This window comes from Cottoperca gobio, chromosome 8 (genome assembly GCF_900634415.1).
Source record: "Cottoperca gobio chromosome 8, fCotGob3.1, whole genome shotgun sequence".
NCBI lineage: Eukaryota > Metazoa > Chordata > Actinopteri > Perciformes > Bovichtidae > Cottoperca > Cottoperca gobio.
In genome coordinates, this window is record NC_041362.1 from 6,450,187 (window position 1) to 6,477,473 (window position 27,287).

The following is a 27,287-nucleotide window of genomic DNA, read 5'->3' on the forward strand; positions in this document are numbered from 1 at the left end:
CCTGAACACTTACTGTACCAGCTGCTGCTACTGCTTTGTCCTTGTCGAGTTTGTCAAGTTATGCTCACAAAAACATACAATTAACTCAAAAGCAGCTGGTAAAGAATGTGATATGTTCATAATATAAAGGCGGACACAGTAACAAGATAGGAACAATGTCTCAATGCAAACTGAACACTACAATTCATCGCAGAGCGTCTGTTTTGTGATGCATTGGCTGGTACAGGTCGTCCTTCCATGGATAGATAGTGTGCAGAGGGTGGAATGAATCCATCCACACAAAAATGAGATGCACATGTGTGGGAAGCCATTATTTTCCCATCACTGTTGCAGAGATTCCTCCCATACTTGGCTCATGTGATTCTGCAGCAATGTCTTAATCATTCATTCACACCCATACCTCATGGGTATTCCCAAGTGTGAGACCGCGTGTACAGCAACCGAGTCCAAGGCAATTATCTGTGTGACTGCATATCTATACATTTTGAATGTAATAAAACAAAAAACTCTCACCATGGACTCACTTCCATTTAATCCATTAATAAAAGCATTTAAATACATTAAACCTGTTAAAAGAAATACAAGTGCAACACTTCAAATTGAAAATGACTTTGCTTCATATCGTAAGAGAGAAGACTTGGAGCCCGTCTGCTGCTTCAGGTAACACAGGCCGCTGCTCCATCTAATGAAAGACCATTACAGTGCGTTCCATCATGGTTTCAGTGAAAGCTCAAATCCACCTGGGATAATTCTCCAGGAGAGAGATGGATGTTAGGAAGCACAAGGTTTCTGAGGTGCTGACAAGGGGCACCGAGTATGCAGTTTTCCTCAGAAGAGGTTTCGGGGCACAAGCTGGCTCAGGTTCCTGGAAAAGTCTCCTTCGTGGTTACTTTGATGCACTTCTCGATTAAGACACTCAGCACTGAACTTGTGCTATTAAAATAATGGAAGACATAACATGATGCCATTTTTATGCTGACAGGGCGGGTGATTTGTTTGTGTTGCTAGAACAAGGGGTCATGAGAGAGCCTGGAAATGGCAAATCAATACAGTTTCTGTCACTGGTGGAGGAAGTATTCAGACCCTTTTGTCAAGCAATACAAGTACTCCATTACAAGTGTTGGGTTGCATATTGTACTTAAGTAAAAGTACAGTATTAACAGCTAAATATATTCCAATGTTCAAAAGCAGAGTAAAGTATTCACTATATTTGACATTGTAGCGGTTTAAACTACGGCAATGCATCTTATTTTAACGTGATGTTATGAAATAAATGTAGGAAAAACCAAAGAAGTAGATTAAAATGGAAATACTGACAGTACTTGAGTAAATGTAGTTGGTTACTATTCAGTAAATGATGAATAATCTTGTATTAGCTTGGAGCCCATCTGTGTTCTGTAAAATCTACATCTGCTTTACATTTGTTTGCCACAATTTCAATCAGTGGATGTCTGTAAAAAATCCCTGAAGCGAGACAATTCCTTGAGACCTATATTCAGCAGAAGTGAACGTGTTTTTATTTATTAGTTTAAATGTAGAGAGAAACATTGACAGCTGCAGAAGCAGTGTCCAAAGTGCTGCACACATACTGTATATATATATATATATATATATATATATATATATAGCTGAAGCAAATTTCCAACACCAGTCTCTTGGTGGGCATTGATAGTTCAAGTGATAATCACAATTACATTGTAAAATCTGTGCGTATCAGTCAACACACCAAAAAACATTCAAACAGACACATGAAATAAAACCGAACACAAACCTTTGATCGGATTGACTCTATACAACAGTTTTAAGTTTGAATCAGTGCTTGATTACATTACAGTATTCAACAGGAAATATAATAAGCGTGGTTTAGAAATGTTGTAACACCTCCTCCAGCAGCTGTCCTCCCATACAGTTAGTAATATATGCAGCAGGAAACACCCTATTCCTCTTTTTTTCATCAAGACTGTTCACATGTGAGTTTAAATATACTGCAGTCTCACAACTGTTCTTGTTTGTAGTTCACAGTATGAAAGGTTAGCGCTTCCTCTCAGCTCGGTCTCCTCTCAGTCTTGCACCCACGGGTCTCGTCCCTGCCAGCAAGACAGATAGGCGCACTGAAAATCGAGCCGATTCAGAGACACGCTCCTAAATTAAGCAAAAGATGGTATTTCTACCACAGGAGTTTATTGGACTTCATCAACTCTTTTACATGTACTCAGCTATGTAAGGACCCTTCAGTGGCCAACCGGGCATCTCTGAGTGATATACCATGAAGTTGCAGTAATTAATGGAGAAGTTTCCCCTGGGAGAGACGAGGGTTGAAGCTGAGGCAAAGCCAGCAATTAGGAAGCGACATAGGACCTGTAGGAGCACTCAAGGCCCCCCAAAGCCCCATCAATCAGACACAGATAAAAGGGTTGAGTGCAAGGGTAATGTTTAAGCTAAAGGACATCGTCAGACGGGCCATTAACAGCTTCCTCTGTCTTTAACCAAGCAGAGAAGTAGAGGGGAGACCGTCCTTTTGGGGTTAAGACCACAGAGGTTATCACTCGTACGTACAAAGGTGACAAGCTTTACCGCGTGAAGGAGTATACAGAGAAGCTGAATACTGTTTACATGGGTCTCTTGTATTTATTGAAATATTGTTAATATAAGATTTTGTCCCACAATCAATAGCAGGGTAGAGCTTAAAGTCACTGAGTTAACATATAGTGCTTGTTTTCATTCAATGATTACTGGCAAGAGGCGGTCCAAAGTACTGCTGCTCAACACCGCAGCAGACGCACGCTGTTGAAGAAATCAAAGAGGGCAGAAAAGCTTTCGCCGCGTGGTCATGTTGAGCAGATTTATACTCCCTTGTTTTTGTGATAAGACCAGGGAGATCCTGCAGACAGCCCTGACTCAACGGTCGCTCCCTTCCGAGAGCCACAGGTGTGAGCAGAGACAAGGAAGCTGTTATCAGAGTGGAGCGAGAAAGGTCAGGGGGCTGGAGATTATAGTGCCGGTTCAATCAATGAACAAAGCAGATGGAAGGCTGAATGTTCTGCTAAAACTGTTTGAATCTCTCATGAATGCTTTGAAACTGCTATATAGTATAAACAACTACCATGGGTTCATTTACTGTGCTGTGCGTCTGCAGACTAAACTCTCTGAACCCAAATCTTAAGTCAACTGATGCTTCAGAAATGTTCTATAATGCAGAACAAAACTATACATGTGGTCTCTAGACAAATACAAGGACAACACAGACATACAGTTGACACATGCACACATGGTATTCCCTAACCTGTGGTTAAATACCAGTGGTTCTGTTGGCATGCAATCCCAGATGTGGAAAAAGACCAGTTTCTCTGTGTTGTGTTGTGCAGGTGTCTGAACTGAGTCTCACGTGGAGTAATCCTCTCAGTGAGAGCTCAGCCACCTGTGCAGCACACACCACGCCTCTGCAGCAAACAAGGAAAGAGACTCATGAATCATTTATTGTCATCAATTAATAATTAATCCTATCAAACACTGAAGATGCAGATGGCTGCCTAAGCTCTGCCACTCATTAGCTTCGTGAGGAAGAAGCCTCTTTTGTGTAAGAGGCCGTCACACAAATGATTTCAGTTAACGGTGCTACTGGAAAGGTAACGTGTAAGACGTTTCAGAGGCTGACATGCAGTCTTTGTGTTTGAATTTTTAAATATTCGATCAATCTGATTTTTTCAGAAGACAATGATAAAAGAGAGAGAAGATAAAATTGCAGTAATTCATAGTGAAAGGTCGTCTGAAACACCTGTTGTTAGCACATGACAACAGGGGTCTTTACTGCCACACCTTGTAATGGAATGACACTGAAATCTTTTATAAATACAATGATGCCATATAAGCATTAAGCAATACAAATTTAAACTCAAGTTTTAAACAAGAGATTATCTCAGCAGCTCTAAAGCTATGACACATTGTCAATAATAGTTTACTGTGTTTATTTACAACAGAGGTGTCACGTCATGACTCTCATGTGAAAGAGATGCCACAGTTATTACTGCAGTACAGTATACTGCTGGAAGCTGCTTGCTTTGTTTACATCGTGCCTTCATGTCACACTGATGCAGCTCAAGGGTTCGGCATTCTTCTAAAATGTGTCACAACGGAAGACTTCATGAAGGAAAAGGTAAACGTGTAAAAAATAAAAGATTCAATGTTAAGATTTTATGTGCTAATTTACTCAGGGGAATCATTTCTGACTTTTGCACTGATGGTGTGGCATCCAGACCCAAGATATCATAAACACGGCAGATCAAAATAGTGACATTATTTTTGGTCGATCCATTTCAGTCATGAGTTTGACGTAATATTTTCATGCAGCCAGATATAAACCAAAGATGCCAGTCTGTCGCGGTTTTGAAACTATATACAGTTCATGAGTTTATATTTACAGATTCATGAAAAGTTAGAAGAAACTGAAACATTTCACTTGCAAATTTAAATTTACATAAACCTTATTAATATAATCATGGGCGCACTATGAGACAATGTGCCCACAGATATGAAAATATGTGTCTCTTGGTGGTTGTTTTGTGTCTCTTGGTGGTTGTGTCTTGGTGGTTGTTTGCCCCTTTCATAGTTGTTGTGAGTCTTGTTGTGTCTGTTCATATTGGTTTCATATTTGTGGTCATTTTGAAATCTCTTCTTGATTGGTACGGGTCTCTTTGAGTGACACATTCAAAGTGAAGGCAAAGGGGGGCCCCTGACACTTTGGGCACCCTGCGCCGGCCCGTTCAGTAATCCGTCCATGAACACAATTGTGTCTTTAATCAAAAACAAATATCTTTACCTTGTAAACACTGCATGACGAGAGGACATTATACCCAGCAGATCAACCCTTATTCTTCACAAGATTCTCTGACTCATGGTGTAGTAAGATATTTTCAGTCTGGCTGCATTCTGCTCGTCCATCTGCACACACAAATGAGTCTCTGGCGTCCCTGATCAGTGTCACAATCACTGCGGTGACTGCTGGTTTTGAAAGTGATCCAGAATGCAACGCCACAGCCAAGCTGTGGCTTCTAAGATCGTCAGTGGCAGCAACAATGAAAGCTGACCGGACCATACTTCAGCATCGCTGCTGACAGGCAGTGGAAACAGTCCAAGCTAACAATGGCCTCCACTGGTCCACCAGCCACTGCAAAGTCAACAACTCAAGCCAGGACTCTTCTACTGAACATGCTCAGCAGATTTGTGTCTGGATGGTATCCTGGCTCGAGAAGTCAGATGGTCTTTAAGTACAAAGTGACTGCGCGACTGCTCTGATCCCACAGGAGCATTATGTTACATGTTTATGTGAACAAGCAATAACTCTAAACTATTAAAAATAATAATTGTCTCTTATGATTTAGGAATTTTATTTTGAAGACTTTAGCCATTTTGACTAAATAAAAGCACGCAATACAAGATACCACAGAATAGGTTTAATGACACCAAATCACGAGTCATGCAAATATTTGAACTCGGAATTTTTATTGCACTTTTTTATGTTGTTGCAGTATATCAACTTACCCTCGATCCAATGTCGTGACCCCTTCGCCTATTTCTGCAATTCCACACACACACACACACACACACACACACACACACACACACACACACGGCTGCCACTTCACTAGCATGCTGCCGTTTCTGGCACCTCTCCAAAAATCTGACTGACTGAAGGAGAGAGGCCTCTGTGGGGGAGATATTATATAATCCTTTATTTTTTTGTAATACTGCCATCTGTGTTTCTGTCTTTTATTCTTATCAAAGACTGAGGGGGGAAATCCTTAATATACTGAATGTAACACTTATACAAGTAGCATAATATCGAGTATTACAAGTGGAAATGAGAAAGCTTTGTTCTCTTGCCCTGCAGTCAGGACTACACACATAATCACACAGTCATATCCACCCAACCGTTTTCTCCTTCTGAAACTCTTTAGATGTTTGGGGAGCTGTAACCTGTTTCAAATTCCTGTTTGACAGTTAATGTAATTAAAAACTATTTAATTAAAAATACTCTTTGAATTAAGAGTAGAGTGCACTCATGTACATAAGTCTTGTACATAAGTATGTGCCTCTTTTGTAATCATAGTCACTAACAGACTACTTCTTCCAGATAGGATTATTGTAGACGAGGTGAACGAGAAGCTAAAGCAGCAAAGCACCAACCCAGCTGCAGGAGGACAGGAGAAGGCTCCTAGTCAAAGCACAAAGGCTTTCCAGAGTAAAGACAGGGATGTGTCAGAGCTCATGCTGCAGCTGTAGAAAGCTCAGGAGGATCTGCAGAAGAACATTGCCAAAGTTGAGTCCAGCAGGCAGAAAAACAAGTCTGATGAACATCAGATCTAAGAAAATACCCACAATATATAGAAGGACATTGTGAATCTATGCTATGTGTAAAGCTGCAGCAGAAACTGACAGTATTAACACCTGCAATGTGGAACAAAGCCATCTCCCAGCAGACCAGCAGGTGTTTACAAGCGGAAGAGTTTAAGAAAAAGGTACGCCACATAAGGATAAATATCTGCAAAAACAAAAAAGCTTTACAGGATGTCTTGAGGAAGATTTTACACACTGGACATTTTAAATCTGTGCATAATCTGCACAAAAGTTTAGTAATTTGCATCTAAACATGGCAATAAACACAAGCACAATTAAGAAGATTGTAGATAAACATTTAAAAGATGACAAAAATGAACAAAATCTTATAATTGTATTTCTTAAACAATTCCAATGACGCAAGTAATTCATTTCCATTCACCCTCTCTCCACTTACCCATCTATCTATCAGCTTATATCACTCAATGCATGCAGTGATGAGCTAAAGTGTAAGTGCAGTGCTTCAAAACAACAGCACCGCAAACTTTCCTGATAATGTTGTAGTCTGTGGCATAGCACCATGTCACACACTGTTAGTCTTCCAGAAAGCCACATGGACCCACAAAGCCTGGAGCCAAACTGGCGCCATCCACTTCCTGGGCACAGGCAGGCAAGATCCCACCAGCTCTATTTATATCTTCATATTAGAGCGGAGTGTTTTCCAATGAGGCTGAAAAGATAAGACAGCAGCAGGAAAAAGGCTAGTGTAGGGGGTTTACCTATCAGCAAATGTGTCTGTCATGTGTACCAGGAAAGAAAACGTTGGGTGGCAAAGTCACGTTTGATTATTTTGTGGGACAAAAATAGATGATTGGCATTCCTCCTTGCAGGCTTGGAAGACACACTTAACAGGAAACACTAAATCACAACACAATCAATAGTTAAACAGAGATTTACAGTAACGTCCGTCAGCCCGAAATGGTGCGCGGTCCCTTTAAGAGAAACAAAACAATTGTTTACTTCCGGTATGGTAGCGTTAGCATTTATCTACTTTAAGACTCAAATAAATGATGAGGTCAAGGCTTTAAATGGTATATAAAAGTGTTGCAGACATTACGTAAGAGACAGTGGGGCTGTCGTAAAGGTGTTATTGTTTTAAGGGTTTCGCTGAAACGTTTTATGATGGCAGCTAGAAAAAGAAAGATGCTACCATTGACACATGAAACAGCAGTAAATAAACATCAAAACCGGACCGATTTGACACTAAATGTTTCACCTGCCAAGCTGAAGAAGACATTTGAAAATGCTCAAAGTGCTGAGACGGAGCACAGCCACTATTTCACCAATGACCTGCAGCACAGACTGGGGGAGGATGTGTTCAAACAACCCTGCATCAGTTTGGCCAAAGCATTCATCGGCAAGGTAATGCGACCCATTCAGTTTGTAAGGATGCTTTCTGAAAGACATATCATGCTCTGTACTGTGGACATCTTTTGTCCAGTCTTTCAACATGTCAATCTATCAACGCTATAAGGACCTGAGACAAGACCAGCTGTGGTTACTTTGTATTTCATGCAGGAGCTTCATTAAGTAACCTGTCGGTTCAGTCTCTTTGTAACACTGCAGCATTGTATTACACTCAGATACAAACTTGTAAAATCTGAAAAGCATCCAGTTTTTCTTAAGTGTAGGACTGCAACTAAATATTACTTTCATGCTTAATCGATAAATAATTTGGTCTTTAATTAAAGTGTGTGCAAGTACTGAAACATGCCCAGCCGTTTAGCCATTTTGGATTGTTTTAAAAACACACTTTTAAAATGCATTTACTCAATTAATTCCTTTTTGTTCATGTCTAATAATCTTAATCAATGCTATTGTTTTATATCTTATCGTATACTTTATTTTAGTTTGTTACTTTTATTCTTTTTACAATGCTTAATGTTTTTTCTGTTGTGAAGCACTTTGTAATTAGGCTTTGAAAAGTGCTGTACAATGTATATTTTGTAATTTTATATGTCAAAATTGTTTCCAATTAATCTGTTGATCATAATTAAACATAATCTGTCTTGTCCCTGCAGGTGTTGGTCCGCCGGTGTGCGGATGGCACTGAGCTGCGAGGGAGGATAGTGGAAACTGAAGCTTACCTTGGAGGGGAGGACAAAGCTTCACACTCAGCAGGAGGCAAACGCACTGAGAGGAACAAAGCCATGTTCATGAAGCCTGGCACGATCTATGTGTATCCAATCTATGGCATCTACCTCTGTATGAACGTGTCTAGTGAAGGTAAAAGCATTGCCCACAAAGGTGTTCATTATGCCATGTTGCCTACTGGTGCATAGACACAGAAGAAATATTGTTTGAACTGCCTTCCTCCAAGTATTTATCATTAATTCAAAATTAAACCAGTACAGTATTGTTTTTTTTAATCATCAGTGGGTAAAGGGCGAGAGGAAGGAGACCGGGTGGAGCCTTGCTGACTGATGCATATTGTGTGCTGTATTTCCAGGGGAGGGTGCTGCCGTGCTGCTGCGCTCCCTCGAGCCCCTGCAGGGTCAGCCCGTCATGAGGCAGCTGAGGGCGGCCAGACGCAAAGAGGGAGCCCGACAACTGAAGGACAAAGAGCTCTGCAACGGGCCTTCGAAGCTGTGCCAGGCTCTAAATATACCACGCTCTTTTGACCGTCGAGACCTCGCCTCAGACCCGGAGGTGTGGCTGGAGAAGGACGGCAGCACAAATCCAGCAGAACCCCACAATATAGTATCAGCGCCACGCATTGGGATCGAGTCCCACGGGGAGTGGGCCAAGAAGCCCTGGCGGTTTTATCTTCGTGGGCACCCCTGTGTTAGCGTAGTGAACAAAGAGGCAGAAAGACAGTCTGGAAATGTAATGAACAATTAAGGTCCCTCAGATGTGCAGTCTGACTCTGGACGGCACAATGTCAAAAGGACGTAACAGGAATATTCCTGAAACTCCTGCCATCTGTTCCTTTTGTGGACTTCACCAAAAAAACTTAAGCAGAAAGTCAACATGGTGGAATAACCTACATGACTGGGTGAACGTCTACTTATACTACACAACATGTATTCATGGTACTGATGTTGTAACTATTATATTAGAATTACATCAGCTCGAGTAAGACTCAATGTATCAGTGCGTTAATGTACCTTTACTCACTCATGAGTCTTCTTTGTGCAGGTCAATCTGTTTTTTAATAAACATTCATACTTTGGAAATTCTCCTCTCAGTGATTTCACAGATGTTTGGAGCGCTCCGCTTCTCTCAAAGCAGAAGCTGCCCGTCTGATGTTGAGTCTTTCCTTTCTTGCCGCTTTTCTCTCCTCACCTCTGGGATAGCTGAGGAGAGGTAGCTGGAGGTCTGGAATGATCATTACTCAGTGTGACCCTCTGTGGTCAGTACAGCTTCTCTAACACATCTGGAACAGTGAAGTGAAGCCACCACTACAAGGTTGAGGCATTTCTGGTATGTACAAAATAATTTAATATTGTAAACAAACATTTGGCTCATAAAGGAAACACAATTTTGTAAATCTACACACTTTAAAACAACACTGTTGTGTAAGAGCACTTCGCTGTGAGCACAGCAGGCTATTAACGGCTCTCAAACTGACGTCTTTTCCAGTTGGTGAGAGCTGATACTGTCTCTGTGCCACTACTCCATGGGTGACTGAAAGATTGAAATAATAGGATCCTCATGGTTGGTCACCACAAGGACACTGCGGAACTTGTCAAACAGCGTCTTGAGCTGCGAGCGCCTCATGTTCTCATTGTACATAATCTCTTCCAGGTGGTGATGTCCCCGGAAATAGTGCAGCAGCCTGGAAGCAGTCAACATGACAGGCAGAAAAGAGTTGTATTGAATCATTAGCGGCGTAAATCAACCATGAGACGGGACTGCTTTCTTGCTGTGCAGTAGATGGCACACAACACTGGATACCGGATTAGGAAGATTTCTAGACATTTCCTGTTTGGAACATGCACAGCACTAACAACTGGCAAATGATCTCAACTCTCCAGCCAATATTTATAATTACATTTCCTAATATTCTGTAAATGCAATTAAAAGCACTTACAAAGAACTAATGCACAAATATCTCCTCACTAATCCTAACTAAAACGTATCCCATCTGTCGCTTTTAGACTGTATGACAACAGCGATTGTTTATTGCATGTATGTGTGAGATGGGTAGAATAAAATCTTGGTCGAAATCTGTTCAATATCAAATTGATTGACGACTTAAGATTTCTCTCATGATTGTCTCAGACAGCACAACAACGCACACCGTAAAGGTGCCTTTAATCTAACTGTCTAAAAGCAGAACAATAAGAAACAATTGATTTACTACCAGTAAAGAACATAACTAGACTTTTGGCTTAATTACCTGGCAAACATCCGCAGATCCTCTGGATTTTGTGCAGCAGGGATGTTAAGAATAACCTGCCTCTCGTGCTCCGACAGGCTGGCAAGCAGTGTCTCTGTCATCCTCTTGTTGAGCGGGGAGTCCCCACCAGGTAGTAGCTCTGCACTGGAGTTGTCCATGCTGGGACTGGTGAGGGTCATATCATCACTGCTGGCTATACACAGGAAGCAGACATATTATCGTTGATTATATATCGCCATGTTATACCACTGAGAGTTGGGCCGAGGAGGGAGATGAGAGAGGACATACTTGGGGAACCGAAGCTGAGAGCGCTCGGGGTGCTGAGACTGCGGCCTCCTACTCGGGCAGCTAGTGGAGGGTCTTCATCCCTCAACCCGGGCTCATCCTCGCTGGGCGGTACCAACAGGCAGACGTAAGTGTGCAGCTGGATCAGGAGGCGACGCTGAAGCATCCACACCACCATCTGGATCAGCTGAGCCTGGTCAGGAGCAGAGCACAGGAGAAACACTGAACAAGTGAAGCTGATGTCCCGAACCAGGTCAAATGTTTTAAACCAGCCACAGGTACCACACAAGCTCAAAATAGAGTCAAAATAAAGAGCCCTGGCTCTGATCTTGTTCTCATGAAAAATGGAGACTGCAGACGCTGGAGCTGATGTCCCTTTTCCATTTATAATTCAGCGCCGACGCTCGAGCAGCGATGCCAAAACCAGATGGGTCGGAGGAGAACAGCAGATGGTTCTGCTCATACAATGCTGTACCTGCATTTACACGACTGTTCTATATGTCACAGGGATTTACCAGAGAACTACACTTTCACTTTTGTTTTCTTCGTACAAAAATGTCTTGTGTTTTTGTTTACAATGTTAAAGGCAATTATTCTTCAATCTAAACATTTTGTAATTGTTTCATACATTAAAGTTGTTTCCAAGAAGAAGAAATGTTTATGTTCTTTCTGTAATGAAATTGTCATTCATTATATACCATTTATTTTATTTTTGTCGGGCTTGATATTCATTATTGGCTATCTTAATATCTGTGTAGTCTGTGTGTGTTCCAGTGTGGACGGGTATTTATGTTTCTATTATCGTACAATAGTCCTACCTCCTGTGTGGGAGCTTCCAGGGGGTTTCTGAACTCGGCCAGAGAGACAGGCAGTGAGAACTTGGCTAACATGGAGGGCAGATCATGACCAGGAAACTGCTGAGCAAACTGCTCAGCCAATGTTGAGTATCTATCCAGGGAGAGAAGGCAGACATTATTCTACAACAGCAAGCTTTTCCATTAACACAGCTGCTTTTTAATTAATGTTCCACAATGTGGTAAAGGAAAGGCTATTTAAAGTTTTATGTGTATAGAAGACAATTACAAGTGCTGCCAGTGGCCCAATCCAGTGATTTCATAACACATTTTGAGGTGATTTAACAAGTAGAAAACTGGACTTAATAACAATAAAGATTTGTTTTTCAGACCTAAGTATATGAGGCAATGGCATGTGTGGGTGCTGAGCAATATCATGGTCCATTAGCTCTACAGTAGTACATCCCATCATGAACACTCACAGGCAGATGTTGGCATGAGGAGACAGCATGTAGACGTTGTTCTCACACAGTGGGAAGATGATGATCGCTTTGCCCCAATAAACCAAGTGAGCGGCAATTTGAAAGATCTGAGAGGGAGAATTAATAATAAGTCGATCCAAACAACAAAATGTTTTGCAGTTGAAAGATATAAAAACTTCTTGTACTGGTGGTCGCACATTTTCTTTGAATATACATGTATTGTCCACTAGATGGCAGTAAGACACCATCAACAGGTCTCTGGGTAAACAGCTTCTACTCATATTTATTTCTTTAGTAAGATATTACTCCCATTGTTGCACATTTTGCACCTTTTTCTATTTTTAATAGTTTTGTTCAAGTGCTACATACAGCTAAAGGGATCATGATCTTTCATTCTCCAAACGGTTTCGAAATATCAAACAATCACCAAACATTTAATTTGTGAATGAGCGTAATAATTGTTTGTAGTTATACATATTTTTTTAATTAGGAGAAGCGTATTCAATTTTAAGATAAATGCCTTTTGAGATCAGAAAATGACATCTGGTGTCAGTGGTGATGCAGGCGGTGTGAGTGTTCTCCACCTGAAGTAAGGCCAGGTCAGCATCCTGTGCGAGCTGCTGCAGGTTTTTCACCGCTGAGCAGGTTTTGATGAGACGCACCATCGCAGGCGAGCAGTCCAAAGGAAGCTGGCTCAGCAGTGCCTTCTCACTTTCCAGCAGCAGCAGGGCATGATAGGGCCTGAAGGACAGAAACAACATATGATGCAGCCCTCTGAGTCAACAGACCTCCTCTTTAGAGGTCAACACTGCTCCTTCAATAGAAGCCTGAGGGAATCAGCTTCAGTGACAGTCTGTACGACTGAGGGTCTGAGAGCACAAACTGAACACTCTGAATAATTAAAAGTACAATAATCTTTCTGCAGAGCTGTCAAGATCTCATGACTTGTACTAATTTCACCTTTGCAGCTTCAAAAGACAGACATAAAGTGCCAGGTAGAAGATGTAAGTATGCTGAAGTAACAATAGGTGGCAGTATGGTCCACAGAAAACTGTATGCACTCTTTAGATGCTTTGAATAGTAGGTCAGTACTGAAGCTCATAAAATAATCAGCTGTTAAACACACAATTCTCCTTAAATATAACTGATGGGGGATTAGACTCTTAGTTTCAAAGATCTGAGACCAAGTCGACCTGTTGAGTGTCAACAGTGCATCTAACAACACAGATTTAAAAGGAGTGTAACAGTTTCGCATGACTTGCAGTGAAGTCAAATGAACAAATGAACACTATGCTGCATTAAGGTTCCACTCAGAATTAAGTATATTATAAATGCACAATATAGAAATAAGAGTAAATAGGAGACAGTCACATGTTTCCTTTACTCCCAAGAGATGTTGCATGTGTGGGCAGAAAAGAAGAAACAATATTTGCAGCTAATAGTAAATGTTATAGATTTATTATATAGTAAATTAACATTTGGCAATTTCAAAATATAATTTTCAATAATGCATTAAAAAGTTCTTTCTGGGTAATAACACTGCCTACGTGTGTTTATGCTCTGAGAAGGAGGAGTTTGGGTGGAGTATCTGTGGTTAGTTATGATAGGCCATTTGCAGTCACACTCCACAACGGCTGATTGACGTGTTGCCAGAAGTGATATTTGAAAAAAGTTTCAACACACATAGAAGAGTGTAGAAACTTTTTATTATGCACATAACAAGTGAAAAACAAACCTTATAGCCTTGAGGCTGCGCTCTAACGCCTCAGGGGGGATATGGTTGCCGTCAATCCGGTGGATCTTGTGCGGTAAACAGAAGCTCACCTCGAGCCAGTTGTTAATATGTATTCGCACCACGCCAGTTGTACAAAGGCTGCAAAGACATGAATATTTAGAGTCAGCTGTATGAACAATATACGTACATTCTGCATGGTAAGAAAGGGGAGGAATAACAATGTGCTTATTCACACACCTGTCATAAGCCTCCTTCAGGTCCCGGGCGAGTTTACATTTGGGAAGAATTTGCCTAAATGGGGACTGGGGGCTTCCATCCGCTTCAATCAGGAAAAACATAGAAGACTGTGAAAATATATTTTAAAATCTCAACTATAATACACTATCTATATCTGCAACAAAGAGTGTAAAACAATCGCCAACTATTTTGATAACCGATTCATTTGTTTTTATACAAAAATAGCAGAAAATGCCTCTCAAATACGGATATTTCCTGCTTTTCTCTGCTTTAATATCATATTAAACTAAATATATTTGTGCTTTGGACTGACGAAAAATACATTTAAATAAATCAACCTCGAATTTAATAAACTGGGACGGACATCTTTCTATATTTTCTGATATTTTATAGACCTAACGATTAATCGGGAAGAAAATCAGAAGATTAATCGATAATGAAAAGAATCATAATTTGCAGCCTTAACATCATCACAACATCACTATACTAACAAGCTACAATGTTTTATATCTTATATATATCTTTTATATATTATATCTATGAATTCTATAGATTATTGACTGAGCCGGAGCAGCACATTGTGTGAATCTCACTCTCAGTCATGGTGGTAATCTCATCCTGGACGGCCAGCATCAGTTTGGCCTCTCTGGTCAGGTACTGGCAGCGCCGCTCCTCGTGCTGCAGGGAGATGGCGATGCGGCGCGACAAGTTATGCATGCAGCTGATGACGGACGGGTCAGCGTTCGCCTGTAGCGGCAAAAGATGAGAGGGATACAATTTACTCAGTGGTTACATATTTCTTTCTTCTTTTTTTAACATCTGTTAACAACTAATTTGCATATTTGTAAACATATATTATGTAAATGTATTCTTGTAAGGAGAAACACTAAAACAAAGTCACAGGTATCATCTTAAATATGAGTTGATCTTATTGAAATAGTGTATAATACTGTAGGTTGTCATATGAAATAGAACATTTAAGAATTAAAAAAGAATGTCTAACTGTAAGTGATTATCAATTCCTTTCATTTGTAGCTCAGTAAACATTACCAGTTTATTAAACTGTCAAACGCGTATCAAGCGTTTAATATTTAAATGACTTTTAAGCTCCTTTCTGTAAAAATCACTAAGAGATGAATGAAAAGATAGGAATGTAACACATAATTCAAATGATATTCTACATTTAGAAGTGTATGTTTAATACTAAATGCTTATCATTTTTATGTTTTCAAATTATTAATCCAATGTCAATCGACAGAGTGAAGAGTTTATTAGTTTCACCTGTTCAATCATAACTTGTAATGCAATCCAATATAACAATCATGCAAAAACTGTGTTTGAAAGGTTTTTGCCTCATTTCTCATTTAGAAGTGTTGTGTTGCATTACACTGAGAAGTATTTATTATATTCTATTCTTTTTGGGTTTGAGTTTAGACAAAATATATAAAAAGAGTGATCAATGACCTACAACATCTCTTGGTATTGCTAAGTAGATATAAAAATAAGAAACAAATCTAATCTGTATGAATGTAGAATAATATGAAATCATTTACTGGCATACAATTTTAATTGTGAATCTATTGTAATTTGAATAACATCTTGTGCAATTAATTATAAAATACACAAAAATGACCCCGTTATGAATATAAAATAAAAATATATCTACATAGACTACCATACGGGTAAATACAGCAGTTTCTGGGCAGATATCATTGACAAAACATGACTCTGCACTTCATCTCACCATCTCAGCTGTACTGTACTGACTTACTGGGTACAGTGACTCAGCATGGGCAGGAACAGGCTGTGCCTTGTTGGGCAGCATGATTAAGCACATTGGCCCCATCTTTTTGAGATCCCATGCGCTCACAGATAGAGTATACAGGAATATTATCACTCACACACACCCCTCCCATTCACAGGAAACACAGATTAACAGAACACAAAATATACTGTATTTGCCCCACCCTCACCCTGCTGACATATTTGTGTGCCATAATTAAAAATATGCTCTACCAGTTTAAATAAGTGTTAATATTAACATATATGCACACCTTATTTCAACTGGTAGAGCAAAAAGCTAAACAATTACAATTTAAAATCTAAACGATAAGAAGTCTTTTCATACCCTCAGTGCAAACACCACATTAAACAGGATCATCGTCGGCATTTCTCTCTTCGGTGAAGGATCTGTCTTTGAAACCTGCCCGGACACACAAGATGCATGAAGAAAACATGTTTACAAAAACTAAATAAAATGTAAACTTACAGCGTGTAGATTTATAAAATATCAACTTAATTTAAAGAAGCAGTTCAATTCCCAAGTATAACACAATAAAAGCTGCACTAGCACAATGTTACGCAACAGAGTATAATAGCTCTGCAATAAATCAACCTGCGTCAAACCTGAAATGTTTTAGTTGAGCCTGTACATGGACATTTACAAGTCATGTACAGTAGGTGTTGTTGTATTGAATTACAGTATATTGTTAGTTGTTCCTGTTGTTTCCACTTACAAGAGAATATTTGTATTTGATTGCATTGTTTTTTTACAAGTAGTTATCCTCTCATATTTCCTTTTAAATGCCTTCATCTTGGAAACATGGGCAGTGAATCGTCAGACAAAGAAACCGTCAGTAGGGGGCGCAGCTGAAGTTAGAGGGTCATGGTGAAAGGCCTTATGGTCTCATCCATGTCAGATGGCAAGACACATCGATGTTAAAATAATAATGTTAATAGAAATCAAGATGGCACCTTTTAATTGATATTATTAATCCCAGGTGTCTAATAGGGACGATATAGGACGGCGGATCTGATGAAAAATACTCACAACACCTGGCAAAGAACTCAAAACCTATTCTGTGGTAGTTTCAGCTACAATAGTTGTCTCCAGGAGAACATGTTGCCCGTATAACACACATACAGGCTCACAAGATAATGAGTCCTCTGTGAATTTTCGTTTTAGGGATAATCGTGAATATCAACCTTTTTAGGTTGTTATCACCGTAGAGAATAGGAAAATAGAGCCTGATTTAAACTACAATTATCGCAAAAAATCTAATGAATTCATCTTTCATCAAAGTGGATGCCTTCCTGAGATATCTCGTTACGAGAATGAGACGGACGACCCGAAACATAATGTCTCAGCCCTCTGCTATTAATACAGGAATGATCATGAACGAACAAGACTAAAGGCCCTGTCACACATATCCGTATGGCAGAAACGTATGCTGGCGTATATGAAAATTGGTCAGAGTCCAAATACGTCCAACTTTTCATCGGATCGGATCGGAAAAGTGAACGCATACAGATATGCATGTCTAACCTATTGATAGAGTATCACTTACTTATACAAAATGTATCAGACAAATACCCAATGAATGCATAAGATATACAACAATATGGCGTATACAAGATATTGGCAACACGCTGGTGTACGTAGATATAAGGTAAGGTATAAGTAGTATTCGTCAAGAGCTCACTGTGTTACGCTGGGGTGCGTTGTTGAACGCTGATGTTTTGAGCATGTTCAAAATTACCAGACGTACCCAACGTGTGCTTCATAAGATATGCAGACGTTACGTTACGTTAGACATACGTGAATACGGAATACGTACGTGAATACTTACCTACGTAAATATAGTACGTAATACTTACCTACGTAAATATAGTACGTAAATACTTACCTACGTAAATATAGTACGTAAATACTTACCTACGTGAGTACGTTAGAGGTACGTTAGATATAGGCTACGTCGTCTGACGGTGAATCCTACAGCCAATGTATTGATAACGAGTGGATACCCTATTCCTACCCTATGTTAAGATTATGCCTGACGACGGAGTAACTTATTAAACGTGTTTCTACAGTACAGCTAGCGTTCAGCATTCTAGCCGTTCTCCAGCATCAGCATGACATGAACCAAATGGCACTTTTCCAGCTCCGTTGTCCAGACGCTCTGATACGTTTTAAATAAGTGATAAGCTATCAATGTTTGATACGTATAATAATTTGTTATGTATTCGTTATGTATACGTCAGCTACAACACCGCTGTGGAAAAGTTGGACGTATTTGGACTATGACAAATAATTGTTCACTAAAAGAATGTTCACTAAAAGAATGTTCACTAAAAAGAATGTTCACTAAAAGAATGTTCACTAAAAGAACGTTCACTAAAAGAACGTTCACTAAAAAGAATGTTCACTAAAAGAACGTTGACTAAAAGAATGTTGACTAAAAGAATGTTGACTAAAAGAATGTTGACTAAAAGAATGTTGACTAAAAGAACGTTCACTAAAAGAATGTTGACTAAAAGAATGTTGACTAAAAGAATGTTGACTAAAAGAATGTTGACTAAAAGAATGTTGACTAAAAGAACGTTCACTAAAAGAATGTTGACTAAAAGAATGTTGACTAAAAGAATGTTGACTAAAAGAATGTTGACTAAAAGAACGTTCACTAAAAGAATGTTGACTAAAAGGATGTTCACTAAAAGAATGTTGACTAAAAGAATGTTCACTAAAAGAACGTTCACTAAAAGAATGTTGACTAAAAGAACGTTCACTAAAAGAATGTTGACTAAAAGAATGTTGACTAAAAGAACGTTCACTAAAAGAATGTTGACTAAAAGGATGTTCACTAAAAGAATGTTGACTAAAAAGAACGTTCACTAAAAGAATGTTCACTAAAAAGAATGTTCACTAAAAAGAATGTTCACTAAAAGAATGTTCACTAAAAGAACGTTCACTAAAAGAATGTTGACTAAAAAGAATGTTGACTAAAAGAATGTTGACTAAAAGAATGTTCACTAAAAGAATGTTCACTAAAAGAATGTTCACTAAAAGAATGTTCACTAAAAGAATGTTGACTAAAAGAATGTTGACTAAAAGAATGTTGACTAAAAGAATGTTGACTAAAAGAACGTTCACTAAAAGAATGTTGACTAAAAGAATGTTGACTAAAAGAATGTTGACTAAAAGAACGTTCACTAAAAGAATGTTGACTAAAAGAATGTTGACTAAAAGAATGTTGACTAAAAGAATGTTGACTAAAAGAACGTTCACTAAAAGAATGTTGACTAAAAGAATGTTGACTAAAAAGAACGTTCACTAAAAGAATGTTCACTAAAAAGAATGTTCACTAAAAAGAATGTTGACTAAAAGAATGTTGACTAAAAGAATGTTGACTAAAAGAATGTTCACTAAAAGAATGTTCACTAAAAGAACGTTCACTAAAAGAATGTTGACTAAAAAGAATGTTGACTAAAAGAACGTTCACTAAAAGAACGTTCACTAAAAGAACGTTGACTAAAAGAACGTTGACTAAAAGAACGTTGACTAAAAAGAATGTTGACTAAAAGAACGTTCACTAAAAGAATGTTGACTAAAAGAATGTTGACTAAAAGAATGTTCACTAAAAGAATGTTGACTAAAAGAATGTTGACTAAAAAGAATGTTGACTAAAAGAACGTTCACTAAAAGAATGTTGACTAAAAGAATGTTGACTAAAAGAACGTTCACTAAAAGAACGTTCACTAAAAGAATGTTCACTAAAAGAACGTTCACTAAAAGAATGTTCACTAAAAGAATGTTGACTAAAAGAATGTTGACTAAAAGAACGTTCACTAAAAGAATGTTGACTAAAAGAATGTTGACTAAAAAGAACGTTCACTAAAAGAATGTTCACTAAAAAGAATGTTCACTAAAAAGAATGTTGACTAAAAGAATGTTGACTAAAAGAATGTTGACTAAAAGAATGTTCACTAAAAGAATGTTCACTAAAAGAACGTTCACTAAAAGAATGTTGACTAAAAAGAATGTTGACTAAAAGAACGTTCACTAAAAGAACGTTCACTAAAGAACGTTGACTAAAAGAACGTTGACTAAAAGAACGTTGACTAAAAAGAATGTTGACTAAAAGAACGTTCACTAAAAGAATGTTGACTAAAAGAATGTTGACTAAAAGAATGTTCACTAAAAGAATGTTGACTAAAAGAATGTTGACTAAAAAGAATGTTGACTAAAAGAACGTTCACTAAAAGAATGTTGACTAAAAGAATGTTGACTAAAAGAACGTTCACTAAAAGAACGTTCACTAAAAGAATGTTCACTAAAAGAATGTTGACTAAAAGAATGTTGACTAAAAGAACGTTCACTAAAAGAATGTTCACTAAAAGAATGTTGACTAAAAGAATGTTGACTAAAAGAACGTTCACTAAAAGAATGTTGACTAAAAGAATGTTGACTAAAAGAACGTTCACTAAAAGAATGTTCACTAAAAGAATGTTGACTAAAAGAATGTTGACTAAAAGAACGTTCACTAAAAGAATGTTGACTAAAAGAATGTTGACTAAAAGAATGTTGACTAAAAGAACGTTCACTAAAAGAATGTTGACTAAAAAGAATGTTGACTAAAAGAATGTTGACTAAAAGAATGTTGACTAAAAGAATGTTCACTAAAAGAATGTTCACTAAAAGAATGTTGACTAAAAAGAATGTTGACTAAAAGAATGTTGACTAAAAGAATGTTCACTAAAAGAATGTTGACTAAAAGAACGTTCACTAAAAGAATGTTCACTAAAAGAATGTTGACTAAAAAGAATGTTGACTAAAGAATGTTCACTAAAAGAATGTTTGACTAAGAAGAATGTTGACTAAAAGAACGTCACTAAACGAATGTTGGACTACGTAAGAATGATTTGACTTAAAGAATGTGACTAAAAGAATCCTAAAGAATGTTGACTAAAAGAATGTTGACTAAAAGAATGTTGACTAAAGAACATGACTAAAAGGAATGTTTACTAAAAGAACTGTGTGACTAAAAGAATGTGGACTTGACTAAAAGAATGTTGACACTAAAGAATGTTTGACTAAAAAGAATGTTCACCTAAAAGACTGTTGACTAAAAGAATGTTCACTAAAAGAATGTTGACTAAAAGAAATGTTCAACTAAAAGGATGTTGACTAAAGGAACGTTCACTAAAAGAATGTTGACTAAAAGAACGTTCACTAAAAGAATGTTGACTAAAAGAATGTTGACTAAAAGAATGTTGACTAAAAGAATGTTCACTAAAAGAATGTTCACTAAAAGAATGTTCACTAAAACGATGTGCGTGTCCCATCTGTGATGCAACACAAATATTTCATAACACAATGTAAGGTAAAGTGATTACAGGATGTTTTTGTGTCATTTTAAGAGTTTTAAGCATTTTTACAATGATTTTGGGCAGGATAATCATGACATGAAATGTTCATATTGTCCCATGCTTTGTGTCTAATAGTTTATAATAAAAGATATTGCAAAATACACATCACAAATGGCTGCAACTAGTTTCTAAAACTCTTTAATGTGGTGATTCTCCAGACAACATATCACATTAAATTTGTTTTGCTCTTAAAATATGCATCTCCAATCAATTTATCTTCCACATGAGAAGGAGAGACAAAAATGGTGCTTTTCTGAACAGTGGTAACAAGCTAACTTGCAGATTAAAATTGCAAAACATCTTGTTTAGTTCAAATCAAGACTGACTTCAGTGGGACCCGTGTTGGTCCTTACCTGAATGATGGGAGGATGCTGAAGGAGAGTAGGGTGACCCACAAATCGAACATTGTCTATCTTCAGTTCAAACTTCTTTCCACATATATCAGATTTGGTGGCCAGGATGGTGGCGAGGATGATGTCAGAGAACCTTAAAGAAGGAAGAACAGACTCAATAAGAATGGTGTGCGGGGTGGGATGAGAAGTCACAGCTTAGAAACAGCTGGGACGAGTAAAAAAGTCTAAATTAGCTGTTTGTTTGACATTTTTCACATTCCTATCTATAAGAGGGGTTGCGTTAATCAGATGCATCTGCCTGTAATGTATTTCAACAGTGACAGTGTAAATAAAAAAGCTTGTGTGGCTACTGGAGAGGAGAAAAGAGGAAGAAGCCGCCTTGCAGAAACAGTGACGTCGCTGTACGAATGAAGAATGTGAAAGACACATGCTGGTTTGACTGAAGTAACTCATGCTGCAATCAAAGGGATAAAATCAAGGCTTTGACTTCCAGAAACAAATTAAACACACTATAGACTTACCTCACCAACACAATTTGAAAAGAAAGGGTCGTAGTTGCTTTATTGTAGTTTGCATTTGATTTATATTGTGTTCCACAATGCTGAGTCTACATACTAGAGTTAATGTGTTCAATGTGAATTAAAACTTTAATTACAGTTTTAAACTTTTTATTTTATTTTATAAAAGGTGATGGAGTACAAAGGAAAGAAAAACTGAAATACTGAATTACCAGTTATTAGCACTTATTCACTGGATCTGCTACTAATAATTTACAAGGATTTTACTGAGATTAGGGTTGGGGATCCTCATAGGACACAAAATAAGAAAGAAGGGGGTAAAAAAAAAAGACAGGGGTGATCTAAGCGAAGGAAAGGTGGTTTAGAATGATTTGGTCTTACCCTGCTACCAACTGTTCGTCAGTTAGTGGAGATTGTTCTCTGAAATGGGAATTGGGCCATAAAAAAGAAGAAAAAAGCAAACAAAAGGGAAAATGCAACACACAGTTGGGCTGAATGCATAAAATGGACATCAAAACAACCCGAACAAACATGTGATACTGTGATGTGAAAATGCTGGTCGCATGTTGATTCAAGCTAATTACCAGTTCACCCTGAGTGAGACTTCATTTCATTAATGTTGAAACATGTCAGTTAAAGGGATAGTTTGCATGTTTAGAAGTGGGGTCGTCTGAGGTACTTATCCGTCAGTCAGTGTATTATCTGCAGTAGATGGCGTTCGGCCCCCAGTCTGTAGAAGCAGGCAGGAGTATCAGGACGGAAGCAAAGCAATGTTCTGCTGCTCACGTCAAACATATTTTAGCCACCTAATAAACTCCAGATCAGTTTTAGTGTACGCTATATTTAGAATATTTTCACTGTTTTAACTAGCCTTTTCCTGTTATCTCTTCAAAGCCACCAGACTCCTTTGACAAAAACAGTCATTTTAACTCGCAGAACACGGGAGATTCTGGTCTGCTGCTGCCTCGATTGGTTAGTTTTTTGTGTAATTGTGTGACTCTGGTGTTTTAAAGGGTTAGTTCCAAATCACCAAAGTGACACAATAACACAAACACACTAAGTGATCGAGGCAGCGGTAAACCAGCGACTCCTGTGTTCTGAGAGGTAAAATTACTGTTTTTGTCAAAGGAGTCTGGTGGTTTTTGGCTTAACATTTTAAATATAGCATACACTGATAGTGATTTTGTTTAGGTGGTTCAATACGTTTTGCTGGTAACCACATCCACAGCAGTACATTGCTTAGCTTCTGTAAAGTAACTCCTGTCTGTTTCTACAAACGGGGGGCGTGCTGACCACCATCTCCTGATGAGTATGGATAAGTACATCATACAACACTACTTCAAAACATAATAAGTATGCCTTTAATGTAGATATGTGATCTTAAAAGACAGCTTAAAAGTGTCATAAAGCAACTTAAAACTTAACATTCCTCAAAAAGATCAAATAAAAAAAGTCTAATCATTTTTATAAGGCTCTGTTGAGCTGTTTTCAGTTCTTCATCCTAATATAATCTCTCTAAAGAGTCATTTAAAGTCATACATTTATAAAGAAAATCTGCAAAACTGGAATATACATAAAAGCCTGTTTGTAGTGGAGTCAGTAGGGAAAAACTGAGTGTATGCCTAGTGAAATAAATGGATTCAAAAATAAAAACTTTCAATTATCTGCTTCTTGCAGCCCTGTGACCAAAGTAATTTCTGCCAACCAACGACTGACCAGCATTACCATCCAAACAGCGAAAGCATGACGAAAAATAAATGCTGTTTGAAACAACAGACAGGGATGAAATGTTCTCTGTCTGGATATATATATATATATATTTTTCAGAAACAGATATCAACATCTTTAAATGTGCAAAGAGGGAGGAGTTCAAATTCTGCTGTATGTTTAATACGACTTGTGGCAGTCAGGACTGACTGCTCAACCGTGCTAATGAAAAGCAATGAGACTCTGAGTATACCACTTTATCTGAATTTGTATTTCCTTTTTATCTGTTGCTCACACAGCTGGTGTTCAACAAACTGCAGGAAATATTCAACTACAAAAATGGACATCTCAGTCTTTACTTGCTCATTTTTGTTTTGTCAAATTCTCCTGTTTTTACACTTAATTGTATAATGTATATTAATGGCTATATTATTCTTCACATGCAGCATGTTTGTACTAATTGCAGTAATTATATTCATTCACACGTGGCTCACCACCAGCACAGTTTATACCATAAACAACAGCCGAACCTTGTTTATTATACTTTAATGACAAATCTAATGCTGCGTGGATGGATCTGAACATTACTCAACTTAACTATTGTCATATCTGCTGCACCTGTGTACAGCAGTTTCCCACTTTCTTCTTTTACTCAGTGGATAAAAGAGTCAGCCCATCTTCTTTCTTTTTTATAGCTTTTGTGTAAAACCATGAAATTATGTAGCACTGCCAACATATTATTTTGTATCTATGGCCAATTACTGTTTGTAATCGTATCATTTTCTACAACTGACAACTTCTTGTCCCAACATCCATGTTTATCCTGATCAAATCTGATGTGGTTTATCAATGAACTGAATGAACTTGTCTATTCATCTTAAGTGAAGGTTTCTAGACTTGTGTTCATCACCAGATCAGATAAGAAGAGCATGTTCAAACATCAGATGGTGTTATGACAAATTTCAAGGGACATTTAGACACACTGTATTAATTAGGTTAAATAAAGCTCAATAACATGAGCTAAAAAATAAACATGGTACTCAATTCCTCCAAAAATACAATGAAGTTTAAAAAAAAAATTATAAGATCTAACGCAAAGGGAGGACAAACCATATGAGTGTAAGTGTTGCTGTTAGAATGGGCTGTGTGTCCACTGTTTCAATAAACCCTGTAATATTAAGTGAAGACCAATAAAATACCTTGAATCACCATCCTGATCTTCAAGACCCTCCCCGGTTGTGTTCAGAGCATATGGACTTCGTTGTTTTGCTTGTGGACAGAAATAATAGTATTAGTTCACATAATTATTAATGCCAATTACAAAAGAAAAATACATTGGAGACTTCGCCCCCTTAAGAGCCACAAATAACAATCAGAATTTTAAACGGGTGTCAGAGAAGTGTAAAGTAAACTCAAAGCTCTTGTATAGTATGAAGCTATAGTATGTTTTTTGTTGATGGTCCGCCTCTCTGAGTCTATTGTGACCAAAACTTGCCAGAGCAGTTTTCCAGTGTTTACCTATTTTTGCCATATGAGGCATACCTCAAAGTTACCATGAAAACTAACTGATATGAAAGTTGTATAAAAGTCAGACCTCAAACAAACTGCTAGTTTGTATTCAGATAACATGACAAAATAATAAGAACACGAAAAACAACACTTATTTTGAAGCAGCTATCTAAATCACAGTAAGCTCAAACAACCACAACGACATGACAAAGACAACAGAAAGGTTTTTCAGAAAGGGGAACTGTGGACACAAGTGGGCCTTGACTACACATACTGAAAGAAGTTACACTCACTGTCAGTGTTGCAAACATTTGAGGTGAAATATATTGGTGGGCTGTTGTAGTATATTGGGGAATGTTTGTAACGTTGTCCAGTCTATATAAAAGGTGTATGTGAGGTGAAACCTCGAAGGCACTGAGTGTATTGAATAAAGACGTTTAAGTTTAGGAGATGAACTGTGGCTAAGGCATATTTAGCTAACGCTACGCCTACCTGTAATAGATGACGGACATTCAGCCACTCTTTGGAAAGGGTATCGAAAAAGTAGTTTGTTCCCTCGACTGCCAGAGCTAACCAGAATGACGCTAATAGGGCTGGTTTTATCGCCAGATTTATACACATCGTTTTGTGACTGACTGTACATGGACTGTCGGTCATCTGGTAACCCGGCTAAAGGGTTGAACATCGTGTTAGCATTCTAGCTAACTTGACGTTAGCTCCAACTGTGAGCTGTAACCGTTACGGTTAGCTTGTTGCAGGCGTATTAATGTCTGCTACACACAAGCACCGACCCTGAACAAATTACAGTCGAGCTGAAATTAACTTGAAGGCCTGCCTATGAAGTCCTCTCTTCCGCACATCCATGTACTGCTGCGATTGTTGTGTGTCACCTTGAAAGATGTTCGGCTGCAACAAAGTAAACGGCTAGAGGATCCCCTTCAACAATAGTCAGTGCTCTCCTGTATGTTAGTTAGTTAGTTAGTTAGTTAGCTAGTTAGCTAGTTAGCTAGTTAGTAAGTAAAGTCCATTAGACAGATAGACAGACATAATTAAACACTAATAATGTTAATAAATGCCTAATATGGTTTTAACAAATAATGGAATCTGACAAATGGTCATATATTTTCATTGTTACTCTTTAAGTTTAAGATCCGTGTATTTGGCCGTTTTGGTCTAAAAAATACCTTCATAATTAACTCATTCAGGTAAATAATTTCCACATTACATTATCTTCTAGATGACGCATTTGGCGCTGATTGTAGTAGGCTGCATACTGTATGTATGATTAAGGTATGTAGGTTGTTGTATATAGCCTACCCAAGATGTATCAGGGCCTTACTTCACATTACTACGTAACGCTAGAGCTCCAAGAGCCACTAATTTCATTGTCGATATGATATGTAAATATCAGTTTAATATAGGAACTCTTTAGTGTGTGTAATTTTTTTTATCAGGCTTATAAACCAGAATGCTGCAAAATTAAGATAAGTCACAGGGCTGATTCTTACGTGAAAATATACTTGTGTTAGGGTCTTTGCGTCGATTGGCGATTTAAAATATTTTAATCAAATTCTTAAATGTATAATGCAGTAAAACACGGTAGGCTACTCCTATCCAGCCAGGACTTGGTAGGCCTAATGTTCAGTCGTTAGGCTATCATAAATTCAAAATTCAAAAGGAAAAGATAAGACTTTATGAAGTCCTTCAAATAAAACATGAAAGAAAC

At 38.0% G+C, this 27,287-nt stretch overlaps 2 protein-coding genes across 5 annotated transcripts; one reads left to right on the forward strand and one right to left on the reverse strand.

The window, feature by feature from the left end:
- The first annotated feature begins 7,085 nt into the window (after window positions 1-7,085).
- On the forward strand, window positions 7,086-11,610 carry mpg (N-methylpurine DNA glycosylase). Of its 2 annotated transcripts, XM_029437889.1 has the most exons (4): window positions 7,086-7,657; window positions 7,688-7,755; window positions 8,415-8,619; window positions 8,843-11,610. In XM_029437889.1, the coding sequence occupies exons 1-4, from the start codon at window positions 7,513-7,515 to the stop codon at window positions 9,232-9,234; spliced, it is 810 nt and encodes a 269-aa protein (XP_029293749.1). In that variant the 5' UTR covers window positions 7,086-7,512; the 3' UTR covers window positions 9,235-11,610. The 2 variants fall into 2 exon arrangements, with proteins under 2 accessions (XP_029293749.1, XP_029293748.1); XM_029437888.1 differs by having other exon boundaries at window positions 7,086-7,755.
- nprl3 (NPR3-like, GATOR1 complex subunit) lies at window positions 9,811-26,555 on the reverse strand. Of its 3 annotated transcripts, XM_029437884.1 has the most exons (14): window positions 26,054-26,246; window positions 25,252-25,321; window positions 22,727-22,765; window positions 21,828-21,960; window positions 16,397-16,471; window positions 14,862-15,015; window positions 14,269-14,350; window positions 14,032-14,169; window positions 12,881-13,037; window positions 12,297-12,403; window positions 11,839-11,968; window positions 11,024-11,213; window positions 10,736-10,928; window positions 9,811-10,171 (listed from the first exon to the last, which is right to left on the reverse strand). In XM_029437884.1, the coding sequence occupies exons 1-14, from the start codon at window positions 26,244-26,246 to the stop codon at window positions 10,006-10,008; spliced, it is 1,827 nt and encodes a 608-aa protein (XP_029293744.1). In that variant the 3' UTR covers window positions 9,811-10,005. The 3 variants fall into 3 exon arrangements, with proteins under 3 accessions (XP_029293744.1, XP_029293746.1, XP_029293745.1); XM_029437885.1 differs by lacking the exon at window positions 22,727-22,765 and having other exon boundaries at window positions 10,006-10,171; window positions 26,054-26,555; XM_029437886.1 differs by lacking the exons at window positions 16,397-16,471; window positions 21,828-21,960; window positions 22,727-22,765; window positions 25,252-25,321; window positions 26,054-26,246 and adding an exon at window positions 16,013-16,123.
- Between the last annotated feature and the right edge of the window lie 732 nt (window positions 26,556-27,287).